General features: G+C 43.8%; 2 protein-coding genes across 4 annotated transcripts in view; both read left to right on the top strand.

The window, feature by feature from the left end:
- The window catches only part of LOC142488442 (uncharacterized), a 41,760-nt gene extending 37,703 nt beyond the window's left edge, over positions 1–4,057 (top strand). For both annotated transcript variants that reach the window (XM_075588958.1, XM_075588959.1), the window contains exon 4: positions 994–4,057. In XM_075588958.1, coding sequence (XP_075445073.1) covers positions 994–2,675 — 1,682 coding nt within the window. In that variant the 3' untranslated portion in view covers positions 2,676–4,057. The remainder of the gene's footprint in view (positions 1–993) is intronic.
- The window catches only part of LOC142488427 (uncharacterized), a 1,092,840-nt gene that overhangs the window by 519,985 nt on the left and 551,693 nt on the right, over positions 1–21,162 (top strand). For both annotated transcript variants that reach the window (XM_075588928.1, XM_075588929.1), the window contains one exon: positions 19,135–19,248. In XM_075588928.1, the coding sequence (XP_075445043.1) occupies positions 19,135–19,248 (114 nt within the window). The remainder of the gene's footprint in view (positions 1–19,134; positions 19,249–21,162) is intronic.

Here is a 21,162-nt window from a genome sequence, read left to right on the forward strand (position 1 = left end):
TCACACGGGACTTTTTTACCTTTTGATACAGGTAGGCAGTGTTTCCGACGGGGAGTGCCTATAACGTGACACTCTCTAGACTCAGGAAACCACTCTTTGATACAGCGCCCATGGCGAGAAACGCGTTGGAGGTTTCTCTTGTAACTTAGGCTGTCTCAATAAATCTTTTATTTTTTCTTCTTTTGCCTCCAGTTCTTCTTTTCTGCAGTGCTCCTTTTTTTCTTTGTTTTGCATGTGAGAGGAGAAGGAAAGAGAGGAGTCAAATATTACACCAAGGCCGCGTGCTTGGGAAATTATATGAATAGTATTTGTGACTGGCAAAATATGACACAAAATGGAGCAGTTTAGTTTATGTGGGTCTTATGGCAGAAGATTACATGGGCAGTGTAGTCACTGCATCACTTAGATTGTAAGCTCTCCAGGGCAGGGATTTCCGTTTCTATTGTCAGATTTTGTTTGTTGCACTTATTCTAATATAATTCCCTGTACTGTATTGTTTCTGCTGTAAAGCGCTGAGTACACTGCGGTCCTTATATAAATAAAGACATACATACATGGGCATCTACAGTATCTTTACACTATAGGTTGCTGTCTGGTTTAGTTGATATTATTAACGCACTAATATGATAGACCAGGAGTTCCTTAACTTTTCTTCTCATGGACATTTTCAATGTTAATTATTTGGAGGATGTACATGTACCCTTAAATAATGAATACAGTAATATATAACTTGTATTTATGTATCAATCATTTCACTGTGAGAGCTGCTACAAATACATTTCAGGACTTCGGGAACCACCACAGTCATTAGGGGTCACTGGATGTCCATGTGCCAAATGTGCCACAATTTTAAAACCCTGGGTAAGAGAATATGTTGTTAATTAAGTATTGGTGAAATAAATTCTTCAGTGTTTTGGATTTGTAATTTGCGTTCAGCAATTTGATTTACAGATTGAAAACATTTGTTCAGTCTTTTTTGTTTACTTCTTTTAGAGAACGGCCTGAATGAGGAACAGAACTTGAGCTCTGACACATCCAGAAGCTATCTGACTCCTCGCAGCCCAGAAGTGCCAAAAAGCAATGATTCCTGCCACATTTTAGACACATACAGGGAACCAGTGGCACATGATGGTGAATTTACAGACATTGTACAGCACACAGGGGAGACGGACTCTAAATATGGGTCCAGCAAAAGCTATGCGAGAGATTTAACAAGCATTGGTGCTCAGCCTTTTCTCTGTTGTCAGTGTGGCAAAAGCTTCTCACTGGACAGGGACCTGCTCATACACCTTTGTGTCCCCGCTAGGGAGCAAACTTTTACATGTACAGATGGTGGGAGCGGTTTCTCACTGAAGGGGAAACTTCTTTCACACCAGATGATTCAGACAGCAGTGACTCCTTTTACTTGTACAGTGTGTGGGAAACAGTTAAGTACCAAGAGGACCCTCCGCAAACATGAGAGGATTCATACAGGGGAGAAACCATTCCCATGTTCAGAGTGTGGGAAACAATTCAGTACTAAGAGCCACCTCCTCAGACACCAGATGACTCATACTGGAGAGAAACCATTCACATGTACAGAGTGTAGTAAAAGCTTTTCTCGGAAGACAGAGCTCTTCAACCATGAGCGGATTCATACAGGGGAAAAACCATTCACATGTTCAGAGTGTGGGAAACAATTCACAATTAAGAGCAGTCTCCTCATACACCAGATGACTCATACAGGAGAAAATCCATTCGCATGTACAGAGTGTGGGAAACGATTTAGTATTAAGAGAACCCTCCTCAGACACCACATGACTCATACTGGAGAGAAACCATTCACATGTACAGAGTGTAGTAAAAGCTTTTCTATGAAGAAAGCACTCCTCATCCATGTGCGGATTCATACAGGGGAGAAACCATTCACATGTACAGAGTGTGGGAAACAATTCACAGTTAAGAGCAATCTCCTCCTACACCAGATGACTCATACAGGAGAAAAACCATTCACATGTACAGAGTGTGGGAAACAATTTAGTATTAAGAAAAACGTCATCAGACACCAGATGACTCATACAGGGGAGAAACCATTCACGTGTACAGAGTGTAGTAAAAGCTTTTCTCGGAAGACAGATCTCCACAACCATGAGCGGATTCATACACTGGAGAAACTATTCACATGTACAGAGTGTGGGAAACAATTCACTGTTAAGAGCAGTCTCCTCACACACCAGATGACTCATACAGGAGAAAAACCATTCACATGTACAGAGTGTAGTAAAAGCTTTTATATGAAGAAAGAACTCCTCATCCATGAGCGGATTCATACAGGGGAGAAACCATTCACATGTACAGAGTGTGGGAAACAATTCACTGTTAAGAGCAGTCTCCTCACACACCAGATGACTCATACAGGAGAAAAACCATTCACATGTACAGAGTGTGGGAAACAATTTAGTATTAAGAAAAACGTCATCAGACACCAGATGACTCATACTGGGGAGAAACCATTCCCATGTACAGAGTGTAGTAAACGCTTTTCTATGAAGAAAGCACTCCTCATCCATGAGCGGATTCATACAGGGGAGAAACCATTCACATGTACAGAGTGTGGGAAAAGCTTTTCTCAAATGAGCCACCTCCTCAGACACCACAGGATTCATACACGGGAGAAACCATTTCCATGTACATAGTGCGGGGAAAGCTTTTCACAGAGGATCAGCCTCCTTACACACATGAGGATTCATACATGAGATAAAATATGTGATTGTTCAAAGTGGGGTTGGGCAATATACCAGTAGCATAGTAATTCTGCAGTAATAAAAATGGACGGTAACGCAGTACTTGCCATTACTTCTTACCATGGCATTCCTATCAGCAGCTGCAGAGTGGGGGTGGGTCTGGCAGAGAGGCGTGGGTGTGGGGACACTTTCAGAGAGAGGACCGAGTGTGGATCTGGTAGAAACTGGAGTGGGAGCGAGTCTGGGAGCTCCTTGACTTTCACATGCTGCAGCTATAAGGACTCCTGCTGGTAATCTAACCCCTCCATATTAACCTCTTCCCCTCTGCCATGCCTCTTACCCCTTCCCTTCCACATGACTCAACCCCTTTCTCTCCTCCCCCGTATTTCTCTCTGCTCTCACCCATGCCTCTTCACCCCCTCCTTCCCCAAGCCCATTAACCCACGCCTCCCTATGCCCTATCAATGTGTTCAGAAGAAAGGGGGTCGAGGGGGTAATTATAAACTTTCTTACCATGCACCCCAAAACTGGAACAACCTATTGGAGACTCTCGCATCCACCACCAGTTTAAGTTCTTTCAAAACTAAGGCTGTCTCACATTTTAATCTGGTCTGTAACTGTTACATACGCCTATAATATATATTATCTTTAACTGTGCATGCAATGTCTTTTATATAATGTATACCCTGTTCCATTATGTAACTATTTGTAACCATGTATTATTTGTCATCTTAACTCTATGCCCAGGACATACTTGAAAACGAGAGGTAACTCTCTATGTATTACTTCCTGGTAAAACATGTCTTTATTTTATAAATAAATAAAAATAACATGGTGAAGAAAGGGGTGATCTGTGCTATGCCAGTTTTTCTCAACATTGGGGTACGTGATCCTGGGGACCCGATCCACTCTGATGACAACTGCATCATCCATTTACCTGTGACTGTTTGAGTCAACCCTGCCTATTTGACTCTTACATCTTGTAAGTAGTCAATTCATTAGAGCCAAGTCATTTGAAGGCTTTTTTCCACGTTGCCATTTTTTGCTGCACTTAAATTTATTTTTGTTTCCTCCCCATGCTCCCCGTGGATTTTGTGTGTTTTGTTGGTACTGTGGGGGAAGAGTGAAGACTACCCCTTCCAAGTGGGTTCAAGAGCAGGGGGTGAAGCTGTATTCATTTAAATTTTATCACATTATCACCTATTTAAGATTTTGATTAGACACTTATTATTAGTGTTCACTTTTTATTTGTTTGCGCCTTATTTCACTTTACCACTATATAAATAAATAAAAATAACATGGTGAAGAAAGGGGTCTTTAGTGTGGCTGTAGTTAGTGTAACATTTTTATGGAAATGTTTTTCTTAAAATTAAAATATACTAAAATGTATTTGCTTTTTTACATTTTATTAAGAATAAAATGCATTTGTAGAAGAAATATCTTTCACAATAAATGACCTTGAACATTGAGAACTTTTTCTTTTTTGCTTTCTATTGGGTGTTAATATATTGCTGAATATTGTTATCGCGATAAATTACTTAATACTCTTATGGTGGGAAGTATTTTTGTTATTGTCTAACCCTAGTTCAGGGTGTTGGAAACAATTCAGTACAAAGTGTGACCTCCTGTCACACCCAAGTATTTACATGGGAGAAACCATTTGCTTGTTCAGTGTGGGAAACAATTCAGTGTTAAGGGTGATCTCTTCAGAAACCAACAAATTATTGCAGGGAGAGGCCTTTCACATGGACAGAGTATAGGAAAACGTTTCTTGGATGAATGACCTCACACACCACATGATTCACACAGGGGAAATAATTTGCTTGTTCAGAGTGTGGTAAACCATTTTATACAAAGTGGGCCCTCTTGTTACACCAGCAGATTTACACAAGGGAGCAACTTTTTAATTGTACAGAATTTGGGAAACTGTTCAGCATTGAGAGGCACCTCAACACACACCAAACAATTCATAAAAGGGGATTACATCATAATCAATTCTGTAATAGTAGGACAGTCCTTAGACACCAGAGCATTTACACAGGGGAGAAACCTTTCCCATGTGCAGAGTGTATAAAATGTATCTCAGTAAGAAAACCTTGTCACCCAAGTGTTTACACAGGGTAAGTATCTATGTCTTTATTTACATAGTGCCATTAGTGTACATAGCGCTTCACAGCATTAATACACGTGACAATCATATAAATAACAAATAATACAAATAAAACATAATTGGAAGAAGTGCTTTAGACATAAAAGTAACATTTAGGAAAAGGCGTCCCTGCTCCAAAGAGCTTACAAACTAATTGGTTGGTAGGAAGAACGTACAGAGACAGTAGGAGGGCGTTCTTGTAAGTGTGTCTACAGGGGGCCAAGGTTTAAGTATGTGTTGTAAATTATCAGCCATGGAGCTACTCATATGCTTCCTTAAGCAGGTGGGTCTTAAAGGTGGATAGAGTGCTAGTCGGATACTGTGGGGAAGGGCCTTCCAGAGGTGTGGGGCAGCCAGTGAGAAAGGTTTAAGGCAGGAGAGGACTTTAGATACGAAAGGGGTAGAAAGCAGACATCCTTGAGCAAAAAGCAAGAGTTGGGATGGTGTATAGCAAGAAATTAGGGCTGAGATGTAAAGAGGCGCAGAAGAGTATAAAGCTTTAACAGTGAGGAGGAGAATTGTGTGTGATACAGGATTTGATAGGAAGCTAGGAGAAAGATTTCAACAGGGAAGACCCTGAGACAGATTTAGGAACGAGTAGTGTGATTCTGGCAGCAGCATTTAGGATAGACCTGCACTAGGCCAGATATCCCATATTGAGCCCTAGCTAGGCCATTACTTCCCTGTGTAGCTTGTGGTTGCTGCAGGGACACTGCCCAGTAGAACCAGGGCATAGGGACAAAGCCAGGATGTGGTTGCATCCTGGACCAGGGTGATCTGGGACCAGATCATCCATCTATGCCCACAGAGACTCTAAGGTGATACAATCAATGCAGGACCCACCCAACGTAGAGGCGGATGCATCACGGTTCATCGCTTCCGTGGATCCCATATTCATACTTGCGCGCACAGGTGTTGACACATCTGGCAGGTACTCCATCTCACCAAGTGCACCAACCAGACACGGGCTAGTGGGGCAGCGATGTCACTAACACGTCGGATGGTGATTGACTCCGTGGACACCAGAGTGTTGGGTGCTCAGGGGCATTTTAGTACTTGGGAGTAAACCCCGCGAGGGTGAGAACACGGTGCAAAGGTGAGCACGGTGAAGGGGTACGACCCTGCGAGGCTTGTATGTTTTGGAGTGTTATTATTATTAGTCTGTGCAGTAAAACTGTTATACCTACACAAGTGTGTTTTTTGTTTCAAACATTTTAATTGGTTTTCACAGGGATAAACAAATTAGTAATATAACAGCGTTTCAAGGGGTATCTTTACAGCATTTTTTATATACAAAGACCCGGAAGCTTGTGCTCAAACAGAATCAGCTGTATCTGTACTAATTCCAGAGATTCCTTAAACTATGAACCCTTTTTCAGTTTTTCTTTGCACGACAGAGTCCCCTTGCATATCCCTGTAGAGACAAATGAAAGAATAGAGGGAGGAAAGGACAGAAGGAGAAGAGATGAGGGGGAGGAGAGGGGAAGGGGAGGGAGGATATTTGTAAGGTTAAAAATTGTATCTGTCAGCTCTGTTCCCTTCAGGGACTGAAAAGGTTAAAGCAATATGTGCCAGCTTTATTCTTCTCAGGGACTAAAATAGTTAAATATTTTAGCTCCGTTAAGTTTTAGATCAGCTGTCTCGGTATGTCTTACACAAGAAATAAGACCACCAGCCTTATTTGACCCCATTGATAGCTGTTGACCCTTATCCCTATTCCAGCAGTAAAATGTTTAAGTTGCCCAGTAAAGGCATTCCCAGATGGTATATGTAATTTTAGATGTGTAATCTAAATGTGGGAACTCAGTTTGTAACAATGTTTTTTTCTTGCCTTTCTACATATAATACCGCTCCGTCCAATTATTAAACAGAAGTGAGAAATCAGCCACATTATGTGTCTCTGAATTCTTGCCTCTCCAGGCTCTTATCTGAGACCAAAAGAATATAGTGGTGCCGTGATGAAAGCTCCCCGGGTAGAGTTAAGGTTTCCTGCCCTAAGTCTGACCAGATGGATCGGACCTAACAACATAGTGTCAGAAGTGAGAATCACACAGAAAGGGTGAGTAAGTATTTTATTGTTTCTCACCTTTCCTCTGCGAATCTAAAGAATCTACATTTTATAGGGCAGAAGAATCGTGGGTTTAAGTCCCTGATTTATATAACAAAGGGTTGGAATCCCTGTTGTTTAATTGAAACGGGCTGTATATGGTGTCTCGGATATGATGGTAATTTAGGTTAAGATAAGATAAGAATTACATATTATTACATACGCATAAAGTGTTAAGATTTCTTTTCTGTATAAATTTATTATGGGAACGTCTGGAGGTAAGCCAGATGTTAAGTATAAAACTAACCTTATTGTATGTTAAGATAAAATTCCTTTATAAGTTGTTTATGGGATTATAAGTATATGAAGAAATGTACTGTAGTACGAGTTAAAAATTACCCTTATGGATGGAAAGTAGCCAACTGAAATTTTTACCACTTTTAAAATGTATATGTATCCCCTGCCCCTATGGTATTGGGACAATTATTACCTTTATATGTTGCCCCAGTGTCCCCGTTCTCAAACCCCCTGAGCCCCTTAACCCTTTCTGGGTCACAGTCACTGAGGCATTCTTCAACTAAGAAGTTTTTATGACTTCACTAAGAACCCGACTGAACAGCCCCCTAGACCACTCACTATTGAAATACCTTTTACGCAGAGGAGAGGGAGGAGATGGACCCTAGGCAGAATTAACCTCTGTCAGGGACTGTTCACGGGACAGGGAACAGTCCAGGGGACGAATACAGTATGGCACAAGGATATACAACACTCAGGAAAAGCAACAAAGCTAGGAAAATAAAAGATTTTTCTTTTGACAATCTGTCCCCCTCAGTTAGGCAAAAAGTTATGTTGAAGAAAAGGAGAGTGTCGGGGAAATAAGATAACTCCAAATTATATTAATTCAGCTCTGTCCCTCTCACAGTTTCTTGCATGTATAAGCAGCACTAGGCCCCACCTTTTTTTCTCTTCCGTGATTTTTTTACACAGGAATGTTGATGGAAGGACACAAAAATGGTAAAAGAATGTTGTAGACAGATCGTGAAAATCAGCAGAGCTCTTAGGAGAGAGAAAAGCAGAAAATATAATTTTTCCAATTTAATTTTAAGACATGCAAACCCAAATTATTTGTGCCGCATTAACCGAGTATGAGTGTATATTATGTTGAATTAATAATATTTTCCCATCTGGATTGAAAAGTTTAGGGAGTTTTTTATGTATTGCAAAATTTCAGCGAGGAATATATTAGTAGGTATAAGGTTTCTTTTCTCTTAGGCATGAATATGATAAAAAAAAGGTTGATTGTATGAATAATCCCGGTGTGTGTGCATGTAAGAATCTGAATGAATTTTATCCATGTGAAAGTTTTATGTTGACTCACTTCAATATAGTGTGCAGAGCTGTTGTCCTGCACAGACTCAATCCACATACCACCAACCTATGATTGTGTCGAGCCCTCCGTGTATATATTACAGTGAGATAAAGCTATAACCCTATACTGTTTTATGGTTCATGAGTTTCACTATCGATCTGCTTTTCCATCTGGTTCTGCCATAATTCTATATCTGTATCCATCAGTGTAGGTAGCAATTGGTTGGCTCGATGTGAAACAATCATAGGTTGGTTTGATCGATATGCTGTGCTAGTGACTGCACTTTATATCTTTTCCATCATCGGACATTGTAGCAACATATACCTAGTTATCCATGTGGTACAAGTACCCAATTAGGTTAGGGGCTATTAGGTGTTAATATTGCATACTTACCTTTTCTATTGAAGGTTAATATTTACTCCATGATACACCTTCAGCTCTATCCTACCACTCCCACCCCATTCCCATTCCATTTTAATTACATACATTATTTTTCATTATTTTCATGCATGTAGAACTCATTTTAATTTGATACCTAATAAATGTTATGTTTTAATAGTCCCGGAGTGCATCTATTAATGAGCTTCTAGCTAGAGTGAAATGGTGACAAACACACCTTTCCCTCTAATTTTTGATAATACATCATTTTTAGCTCATCTGATGCACCCAATGCCGCTCTAGGTATTTGTGGGCGCAATCACATTTACATCTATATTCAGACTATTAGTGAGCAGTACACTCCGTTTGTGTCTTTTTATTATTATTTAATTCACCTTTTGCCCCCCTCCAATTCAAGATCTCCAGACTTCAATCCCATCGAATTGGTATGGCATCAGTTGAAGGATTATATCAGAAAAGTGGTGAAACCGTCCAAAAAGGATGAATTAGCTGAAGGAATAATGAGTTTCTGGAACAACATACTCACCGTACAAAGATGCAATAAATATATCTATCATCTTGCAACCGTATTGCCTATTCTTTTAAAGCGTAATGGGCAGGCCACAGGAAAATAGTAAGGTACTGTACTGTAGTATGGTAAGTACAGGTAAGTATGGCATTCAAAATAACCATTTTATATCAGCCCTTCCTCTCCACTTTCTACTGTACAGTATGCAGTATTAAATCCAGTACAGGATGTGTCTAACCTACAGTAGTATAGTTATACAGTATATACAGTAGTTACAATACAGTAGTTACAGTACAGTATACTGTATATATACACACACACACACACACACACACAAACCCATATATACACACACACAAACCCATATATATACACACACACACACACACATACACTCTCCCATATTCACACACCCACTCTCCCATATACACACACCCACTCTCCCATATACACACACCCACTCTCCCATATACACACACACACTCCCATATACACACACCCACTCTCCCATATACACACCCATATACTCACACACACATCCATACACACACACACACCCATATACACACACACACACCCATACACACACACACACCCATATACACACACACACTCCCATATACACACACACTCCCATATACACACCCTCACTCTCTCTCTCTCTCTACACACCTTTTGGAAAGGCCGTGACCAGCACCACCACACTCCCCCCTCCCCCCATCTCCTGCTCCGCGGGGACCTGAGGGGGCACCCCCGCTCCCATCGCGCTCTATGACGCGGGACCGGGGGGAAGCGGAGACATGATGGGGCATCGCCCGCTCCTGTCGCATGTCTCTAACACGTGACCGGGGGGGAAGCGGGGACATCATGGGCCGCGCTCTATGACACGGGACCGGGGGGGGAAGCAGGGACATGAGGGGGCATCCCCCCTCCCATCTCCCGCCGCGCTCTATGACACGGGACCGGGGGGAAGCGGGGGGGGGAAGCGGGGGCATCCCCCTCTCATCTCCCGCCGCGCTCTCTGACGCGGGACCGGGGGGAAGCAGGGACATGAGGGGCATCCCCGCTCCCATCACCCGCCGCGCTCTCTGACGCGGGACCAGGGGGAAGCGGGGGGGGGAAGCAGGGACATGAGGGGCATCCCCCTCCCATCTCCCGCCGCGCTCTCTGACGCGGGCCTGGGGGGAAGCGGGGTGGGAAGCAGGGACATGAGGGGCATCCCCGCTCCCATCTCCATAACTGCGGGCAGCAGGAGCGCCGGGGAGGGAGGGGGGGAAGGCACAGACAGTACTTACAGTGTCCTCCCTGGGAAAAGAATGGCCGCTCGTTGGGGGCGGGCTCATATAGAGCCTGGCCACGCGCCCACAAAGCCTGTGAGCGCGTGCCAATCAGCAGTCAGGTAGGGGGAGTTTTTTTTTCAGCGCGAACGGGGGAAATTTTAAAAAACAAACACGTGTTCTGCTTGGGCCAATATTTACTCGCCCGGGGGTTAAATCCACTCGCCCCGGGCGTGTAAATGTATAGGATTGTCGAACACTGTATATATATATATATATATTGTGACAGAAACCAGGGGATGGTAATAAATTCCGTATATAGGGCTCCCAGGATACTAAACAGTTTCTATCCTGTTTGGCCTGGGAGTGCAGCCTTATAATACATACACTCCATCCCACAGTTTGGCAAGCGCTGGAACTGAGGGATGAGAGATCCAGACCAGAGTTTGTCTGCTGCCTGATTTCTGTCACCTGTCATGCTAATTAGGATTCAGGTATGTAAGACTGTTTTCCTGCTTGCTCTGGTCTCCCCACAAGAGCCAGGAGGCTGGAAGGCTGCTGAACTACAGAGGGGAGAAGCCTCTTCCCCAAACAGGTTAAATCTTTCTGTTCAGTTGTATAAGACTGCAAAAGTACCTTGTTTTGTTGTTGGGAGTGGAAAAGCCACTTCCAACCCTGAGTCAGGGATATCAAAGTTAAGTTATCGCTCAGGTGAGCAGCTTTTCTTTTGATCTGTTTTCTGTTGTATGCACTGTGGCAGTCTCAGTGCCTGGGACTGAATAAACCAGGTATAGCCTGTTTAAAGGAACAGTACGTGACGCCTCATCATTTAACCTACCCTAAAAGACCGTGTTCTAAACATTCCCGGACAAACGACGGAGCCCAGAGTAAGCCGTTTGTCACATATGGTGGAGAATGCGGGCAGCACACTAAAAGGTCTGCGGGTTAAAGAACTTTGAAAAAAAAAACAAAAAAAAAAAAGTTTTTTTTTCTCATCCTCTGCAAACAAGATGGAAGACGTGGTGAGTGCGCTGGTACGCAATGTCGCTGCCCAGAAAGACGCGAATGAAAACCAACAAGAGACAAACCGCTTGATGAGAGAGGAGCAACAGCGGTTCGCTCAGGGCTTACAGCAGGAACTCGAGATCCTGAGGGGGGACTATCAGTAACCTTACACGGGCAGAGGCAGCCCCAGTTCCAAAAATGACCAGGGCAAGCCACTACCTTCAAAAGATGGGACCCTCGGATGATGTGGAAGCCTATCTTCTCACGTTTGAACGCACGGCACAGAGAGAGGGATGGCCAGAAGCTGAGTGGGCTGGTCTAATCGCACCCTTCCTAAGCGGCGAACCCCAGAAGGCTTACTTTGATCTAGAGCCAGCCGAAGCTAACGTCTATGCAAAATTGAAGTTCGAGATCCTCGCCCGCCTCGGCGTAACCACGGCTGTTCGCGCCCAAAGGTTTCACGCATGGTCCTTCACGATGGATAAAGCCACCCGAAGCCAGATGTATGACCTCATCCACCTCGCCCGGAAGTGGCTACAACCCGAGATCAACTCAGCAAGCCACATCGTGGAACGGTTGGTCATGGACCAGTTCTTGAGAAAACTTCCCTCTGCTTTACGCCGTTGGGTCAGTCGGAGTGACCCCCACAATGCGGATGAGCTTGTGGCCCTCGTAGAAAGGTACAATGCAGCAGAAGAGAACCCGCAACCCACAGTCGTGGAGCAACCCCACTACCCAAGGTTCCAGGACTCTTCCAGAGACGGTAAAAGGGTACCGGGGTTAAGGGGCGCTGAAGAGCGGCGACCACCTTCACTCAGCACCAGCAACAGTGGTTCGCACACTAAGGGCAATAGCCAACATGGGGAGCCGGGAAAAGGCTCTAAGTGGGACACAGACTATGTACCTAAATGTGTAAATTGTCATGAGAGGGGCCACACAGCAAAAATCTGCCCACTAAATGATGAGCCCATGCAATGCAACAGCGTGGAACCTTATGCGCTGTTGTCCCAATGTATGGGCCCTAGCCCAGAGGACCCCTTGAATAACCATTTGTGGGCATTTGTAAAGGTTAATGGTAGGAGGGTTCGGGCACTTCTTGACTCTGGGAGCATGGTCACACTAGTGTCCGAATACCTCTTGCCCATTAAGAAGAAACAGGGAAACAGTTCACAAAGAGTGGCAATTTGTTGTATACATGGGGATAATCATGAATATTCCACTGTTGATGTTTTTTTTGAAACAGAGTTTGGTTCTTTAGATTTCAAGGTGGGTATTGTACCCAAACTGGCACATGATGTGTCAATAGGGACCGACTTTCCCCATTTTCTAAAAATGTGGTCCCCCGCTCAGAATAGCGCCCAGAGTTCAATAGCGGACCATAACGAAGTATTAGAAGAAACAAATCCTTTCCCTTTTTCAGAAATGGAGGTTGACGAGGGCCCAAATAAGAAGGGGGAAAAGGAGGAGTGCTGTAAAATTCCCTTCCCCATCACTACTTTGGTAGGGAATACCCCAAATCAAGATGTTGATCAGACACTTACCACCCCAGAACCGGATAAGACCCTCGCTGACCGAGAGGTCAGTCCTGGGAGTTTTAAGAAGGCCCAGTGGGAGGACCCCACATTAGCGGTAGCAAGGGGAAATATACGGGACCAGAATAGTACTCCTGGCCAACCAGATAGGTCACTTGCTTACCCCTACTTCGAGGTAGAGAACGACCTAGTATATCGGGTTGATAAAAGGAAATCAGTTACAACTAAACAATTGTTGGTACCACGGACATTCCGTAACGTAGTATTACACCTCGCACATAGTCATCCATTGGGGGGACACCTAGGGGTGGAAAAGACAAAAGAAAAGGTTCTCCGAAGCTTCTATTGGCCTGGGGTTCTGGCAGAAATTACGAATTATTGTTCCTCATGCCCAGAATGTCAGATCACCGCCCCGTTCAAGGCGTACCGCAGCCCATTGGTACCCCTTCCCATAATAGAGGTACCATTTGACCGGATTGCTATGGATCTAGTAGGACCCCTAATAAAGTCTGCTAGGGGACATCAGCATATATTGGTAATATTGGATTATGCGACCCGATATCCGGAGGCAGTTCCCCTACGTAGCACCTCTGCTAAAAACATAGCAAAAGAGTTAGTAGTTCTGTTTTCCCGGGTCGGAATTCCTAAAGAGATTCTATCTGACCAGGGAACACCGTTTATGTCCCAAGTAACAAAAGAGCTATGTAAACTCCTAAAAATCAAGCATCTCAGAACCTCAGTCTATCATCCACAAACAGATGGTTTAGTGGAAAGGTTCAATAAAACCTTAAAGAGCATGTTACGGCGGGCGGTTGATAAAGATGGGAAAAACTGGGATTGTTTGTTACCGTACCTGTTATTTGCCATTAGGGAAGTTCCCCAATCATCCACAGGCTTCTCCCCGTTTGAACTATTGTATGGCCGACACCCAAGGGGCTTATTGGATATAGCCAAAGAGACTTGGGAACATGAGGTTACCCCTTACAGAAGTGTAATAGAGCATGTTGCCCAGATGCAGGACCGCATTGCTGCAGTCCTACCCATAGTGAGGGAACACATGGAGAAAGCTCAAGAAGCACAGAGGAATACGTATAATAAGGGTGCTAGGGTCAGAATTTTTTTCCAGGTGATAGGGTACTAGTTCTTGTTCCCACCGTGGAGAGTAAATTCCTTGCTAAATGGCATGGGCCATATGAGGTCTTGGAAAGAGTGGGAGAAGTAAATTATAAGGTAAGACAGCCAGGTAGGAGGAAACCTGAGCAAATTTACCATATAAACCTACTCAAGCCCTGGAAAGATAGAGAAGTCTTGTTAACCCTAGTACCCCCAGGTCCGTCAGAGAATCAAGAAACTGACCCAGAGGTTAGCATAGCTGAAACCCTGTATGTTCATCAGAAACGAGAGGTTCAGAATTTAGTGAGAAGAAACAAAGAAATCTTCTCTATACAGCCAGGTAGAACTAGCGTAATTGAACATGACCTAGTCTCTGAACCGGGGGTCCGAGTTAACCTTAAACCGTACCGAATCCCAGAGGCCAAAAGAAAGGCTATAAGTTTAGAGGTTAAAAAAATGCTAAAACTAGGTGTAATTGAGGAATCCCAAAGTGGGTGGAACAGCCCTATAGTCTTAGTCCCAAAGCCAGATGGTACAACAAGGTTTTGTAATGACTACCGGAAACTAAACGCGGTGTCAAAATTTGATACTTATCCTATGCCCAGGGTAGATGAACTTGTAGAGAGACTGGGCAAAGCCCGATATCTCACAACCCTAGACCTAACAAAAGGGTACTGGCAGGTTCCCCTCACAGAAAGGGCAAAAGAAAAGACAGCCTTCTCAACCCCAGACGGCCTCTTTCAGTATAAGGTGTTGCCTTTTGGCTTACATGGAGCTCCCGCCACATTCCAAAGAATGATGGATAAAATTTTAAAACCACATGCTCGGTATGCTGCCGCCTACCTGGATGATGTGGTAATCCATAGTGAGGATTGGCAATCCCACCTTCCAAAGGTCCAAGCTGTGCTTGACGCAGTCCGGTCTGCTGGACTAACTGCTAACCCCGCTAAATGCACTATTGGTCTGGAGGAGGCCAAGTATCTGGGATATTCTATTGGCAGAGGTTTACTCAAACCCCAAACACTCAAAGTGGAGGCGATACAAAATTGGCCAAGGCCAGTTACAAAAAAAACAAGTAAGGACCTTTTTGGGGTTAATTGGGTACTATAGAAGGTTTATTCCCAATTTTGCAACTAAGGCAACCCCACTAACTGACGTCACAAAAGCAAGAGGACCGCTAATGGTAAAGTGGTCCCCCGAAACCGAACAAGCCTTTAGAAGCCTGAAAGAAGCTCTCTGTGCCCAACCAGTGTTGGTCACACCTGACTTCTCCAAAGAGTTCGTAGTCTAAACCGACGCATCTGAGGTAGGGCTGGGGGCGGTACTCTCCCAGGAGTCTCAAGGTGAGGAGCACCCCATCCTTTATTTAAGTAGGAAACTAAATCCCCAGGAGAAAAATTACTCCATAGTAGAGAAAGAGTGTCTCGCAATAAAGTGGGCTGTAGAGACGCTCAAATACTACCTGTTGGGGAGAAAATTCCGGTTGGTCACAGATCATGCACCCCTTACCTGGATGTGTCAAAACAGGGAAAAGAATGCTAGAGTGACCAGGTGGTTCCTAAGCCTACAACCCTTTAAATTTTCTGTGGAACACAGGTCAGGGCACAAACATGGCAATGCTGACGGGTTGTCAAGGATGCACTCCCTAATATCCATGGTCGCTCATCCCTCGAGGTCTGAGCTGGGGGGGAGGATATGTGACAGAAACCAGGGGATGGTAATAAATTCCGTATATAGGGCTCCCAGGATACTAAACAGTTTCTATCCTGTTTGGCCTGGGAGTGCAGCCTTATAATACATACACTCCATCCCACAGTTTGGCAAGCGCTGGAACTGAGGGATGAGAGATCCAGACCAGAGTTTGTCTGCTGCCTGATTTCTGTCACCTGTCATGCTAATTAGGAATCAGGTATGTAAGACTGTTTTCCTGCTTGCTCTGGTCTCCCCACAAGAGCCAGGAGGCTGGAAGGCTGCTGAACTACAGAGGGGAGAAGCCTCTTCCCCAAACAGGTTAAATCTTTCTGTTCAGTTGTATAAGACTGCAAAAGTACCTTGTTTTGTTGTTGGGAGTGGAAAAGCCACTTCCAACCCTGAGTCAGGGATATCTAAGTTAAGTTATCGCTCAGGTGAGCAGCTTTTCTTTTGATCTGTTTTCTGTTGTATGCACTGTGGCAGTCTCAGTGCCTGGGACTGAATAAACCAGGCATAGCCTGTTTAAAGGAACAGTACGTGACGCCTCATCATTTAACCTACCCTAAAAGACCGTGTTCTAAACAGTCCCGGACAAACGACGGAGCCCAGAGTAAGCCGTTTGTCACAATATATATATATATATATATATATTGTGACAAACGCCCCTCTTTTGTAGCGCTGACGTCTGTCTGGGTTCTTCCCGACACAGTCTTCTAGGGTTAATTATACAACAAACAGGATCATGCAAAGTATTATGCTGCTTAACTCAGGCTTCTGCCTGCTTTATTTTCATCCAAGTAAGGTACTGCAGCTTTAACATGTGAAGGTTAGAGGTACTCAGATACTTTCATTCAGCAGTTCACATATTTCAGTGTTACAATATTTCCCACACTGTTATTTCAAGAAATAAAACCAAAATCATATAAGCAAAATCCTATCCCTTTCAGGGATCTAACTACACATCAGAATCAGTCTCTCTAACAGTTGCTGGCCAACTAAACTGGTTCCCCAGCTTAAAACAATGCTCTCTCATTTAGGGTCACAAAATACAGCACAGTCTTTTAGCAACAGCAGTAACCATTTGTTTTGTCTTATCTGTTTGTGGTGTCCAGGCAAATCCTCTGGTACTGTGATACGTGGAGGGGCCGTCAACCCCGACACTGGAAACAGGGGAGCAGCGATACCCCCAGCCTCCAGGCTCTAAGGAGAGAGAGTCAAATGCAAAACCTCTCTGCTCTAAATACCTGTGCATGTGATTAGAAGAGCAGGTGAGGGAGAACTAGAGCCATTGTAATCTGTGGTCTGGATTTTCCATCCAGCTGCCTGAGTTAATGGGAAGCTGTGGAACGGATCATTTTTTAACTATTCCTGCACTTTCTGCTCTAAAATGGGGCAGAAAGCTGCCTAACATCTTTGGACTATGTCACAATATATATATATATATATATATATATATATATATATATATATATTTATATATATATATATATATATATATATATATATATATATATATATATATATATATATATGTATGTTTGTTTGTTTGTTTTGATATATTTATAATATTATTATTTACACTCTCGAAGCCTTTCTTATTGTTTTTACAATACTTGTATTATACGTGTGGATACGTTCCACAGATATAACACAGAGAATAGAGCTTTTGATTCAGTATCAGAATATAACTTTTCCGCTGGAAATTATCTGGGTCGGGAAGCAGTGATCCCGTCATAATAGGACGGGCTGATAAGGGTGTGAGCAGGTCAGAAGTCTGTGTCCTACCTTCAGATGGGCAGAGCCTATTCCCTCATGTCATGTGCTGACATTGAGAGACCAGGGGAAAATAAATAATCAGTGAGTAAAATGTCAGTGTTTCCCAGGCATTCCTTTATATAAGCATGTCCTGCCAGGTACAAATGTGCTGAATGTGAGAAACTGGAGGTGATCGAGGAACAAATTAATGAGGGTGTGAGGGATCAAACCCCCCTATTTATTATGCTGGGATAAGGTGAGGGGAAGTTACTGCACTGGTTCCTCTGCATTACCCACTTCTCACCGTATGAAATAGGAAAGTGAGACTGTGTCAGTATGGAGCAGAACTGCTGGACCTGAGAGAGTATCGGGAGCATTTATCAAAGTCTCACTCATGTACTGTATCTGCTTTTTATTCATACTATGGAACTGTACAGTATGTTACTATGTTACACTATGAGAACTTTACTGGTCTTTTGGCTGTTAAACTCCCACTCTCTTTATACTTTTCTGGATGGTTATGTTGTGACACAATCCTGAGCCATTAAAGTTTTGCAGTGTTTGAAATGAAGTTCCTGTTTGCGAATGGACCATATGTGCTTTTTGGTGCCCCTGTCTTCTCCGACTCCTTTGGGGTTAATGATTTAGGTGTGAAAGAGCTGATACTAAATGCTGTATATTTGTCCAATAAAACAGATCATTCCAATTCTGTTTTCTCTTTAATACTGGCACAGCTGTCATCCAACAAAAATAGATCAAGGAACCTCCGATCAGCACTGCCCACTACCGGCACCTCCATATCAGCACTGCCCACTATCGGCACCTCCATATCAGTACTGCCCACTACCGGCACCTCCATATCAGCACTGCCCACTATCGGCACCTCCATATCAGTACTGCCCACTACCGGCACCTCCATATCAGTACTCCCCACTATTGGCACCTCCATATCAGTACTGCCCACTACCGGCACCTCCATATCAGTACTCCCCACTATTGGCACCTCCATATCAGTACTGTCCACTACCGGCACCTCCATATCAGTACTCCCCACTATCGGCCCCTCCATATCAGTACTGACCACTATCGGCACCTCCAGAGCAGCACTGCCCACTGCCAGCACCTCCAGAGCAGCGCTGCCCACTACCAGCACCTCCAGAGCAGCACTGCCAGCACCTCCAGATGAACACTGCCCACTGCCAGCACCTCCAGAGCAGCACTGCCCACTGCCAGCACCTCCAGATGAATACTGCCCACTGCCAGCATGGATCCACGCTTGTTAAGTGAGTAGAGGAGATATTTTGGTGTCTTTGAAATCTGCAAGGAGGGAATATATGGTTATTTTGCCATTATGTGAATCAGACACCCAAACTAATCTTGTTTTCTTTATTGAACCACTAGAAGGTAGGACGATTATATATCTTCAACTCTTTGTCAATTTCTGCAAGAAGGGCTAGTAATACATTTATTTACAAGATGTTATATCAATATCAGAGGAGGTGAAATCACAAGAAGCGCCCCCACTCCCAGCTTTACATGATGGGTTTCCCTTTTCTTATTGCCAGGTTTCCCAGTGGTTGTACCGGAGAGTTTAGAGATTAAGTCAGAGAAAGAAGAGCCGAACGCTGAGGAACATCTGACCCCAATAAAGGAAGAAATAGATGCATTTCCTGTCTCTGGTGAGTACCTTTTCTCCTTTGTCTGCACAAAGGGGTGTTATCTTGTCCCCACCAGAGCAGCACTGCCCACTGCCAGCACCTCCAGAGCAGCACTGCTCACGGCCAGGACCTCCCAGAGCAGTACTGCCCACTGCCAGCACCTCCAGAGCAGTACTGCTCACTGCCAGCACCTCCATAGCAGCGCTCTGCGCACTACCAGCATGAATCCACGCTTGTTTAGAGGGTAGAGGAAATATTTTAGTGTCTGAAACTAATCTTATTTTCTTATAGAACCACCAGCAGGTAAGAAGATAATATATCTTAAACGCTGAAATTTTCTGCCAGAAGGGCTAGTAATACATTTCTTTACAAGAGGTATTATATTATACCAATATCAGAGGAGGTGATATCACAAGAAGCGCCCCCACTCCCAGCTTTACATGATGGGTTTTCCTTTTCTTATTGCCAGATTTCCCAGTGGTGGTACCGGAGAGGTTAGAGATTAAGTCAGAGAAGGAAGAGGCGAACGCTGAGGAACATCTGACCCCAATAAAGAGTGAAACTGTTCCATTTCCTGTCTCTGGTGAGTACCTTTTCCCCTTTGTCTGGACAAAGGGATGTTATCTTGTTACAAGGCGCATGGTCACATTTAGAGAATATTCATGGTTAATTGTCTCTCATAGGAAGTCCCCAGGCCTGCTGGGTGTTCTGGGACAAGCCACATGCAGCAGAGTTAGAAGTGCAATATGGCTCTCAGACACGTATAAAGGTTGGAAAAGCAGAGTTATGGGCGTCTGACCATCAATAGATGCGATAAAACACATTTGGGAAAACAAATTCAAGGGACCCTTCCCTAACTAACTTGGTAGCCCAGCTTAACAATACCCTCTCATTAAGGGTCATTAGATACACAATAATATCCAGTCTTTAGACATAGCTTAACTGATAGATGGGGGACAGTGTCCCAAGAGTCCAGGCAATTCTTCCGGACAGTGAAAGTGATGATGGGGACGTCCTCCCCGAACTGCATACAGGGGAGCAGCGTGCCCCCAGCCTCCAGGCTCTAGGAGAGAATGAAGCAGCACGGCTAGCTGCCATATATACCTGTTTCTGTAATTAGGAGAGCAGGTGCGGGAGAACTAGACCCCTTGTAAACTGTGGCCTGGACTTTCCATCCACCAGCCTGAGTAAATGTGAAGCTGTGGGATGGATCCTTTTGCACTATTCCTGCACTTTCTGACCTAAATCAGGCAGAAAGCTGCCTAATATCCTGGGACTAAGTCACAGTATTTATCACGTTTTTCACTTTATTAAGTTAAGATTATTTAGCACATTTATTGTCATCACCTCCTTCTTGGAGCGCCTTTTCCGTTTTCTATCACATGTCCACCAGCAGGTAAGAAGACAATATATCTCCAACTCTTTGTCATTTTCTGCCATAAGGGCTAGTAATACATTTCTTTACAAGAGGTATTATATTATACCAATATCAGGAGGAGGTGACATCACAACAGCCACCACTCCCAGCTTTACATGATGGATTTCCCTTTTCTTGTTGCCAGGTTTCCCAGTGGTTGTCCTGGAGATTAAAGAGTAATGCGGCCCATTGTTGCTAGCATTGGATCTTTGGGAGATGGTTTGTCGCGATATGTTAATGGTTTGTTATAACCGATAGTTAAACATTTACCATCCTTTTTGAGAGACTCCTACAGATCTGTTATGTGCTAAAAAAGCTGTTAAATGGCATAAGAACTATAGATGAGTTACGATGGACGTTATGTCGTTATACTCCATCATTGATCATGACCAGGGTATTAAGGCTACTCAATTTTCCCTTCAGTCCTCCTCATTATCTATTTCACTTCGCACTTTTCTTTTAGATTCCATCACATTTTTATTGACTCACAATTATTTTTTATTTGAGTCACAGTTTTA

The sequence above is a fragment of the Ascaphus truei genome, chromosome 2, assembly GCF_040206685.1.
Source record: "Ascaphus truei isolate aAscTru1 chromosome 2, aAscTru1.hap1, whole genome shotgun sequence".
Lineage (NCBI taxonomy): Eukaryota > Metazoa > Chordata > Amphibia > Anura > Ascaphidae > Ascaphus > Ascaphus truei.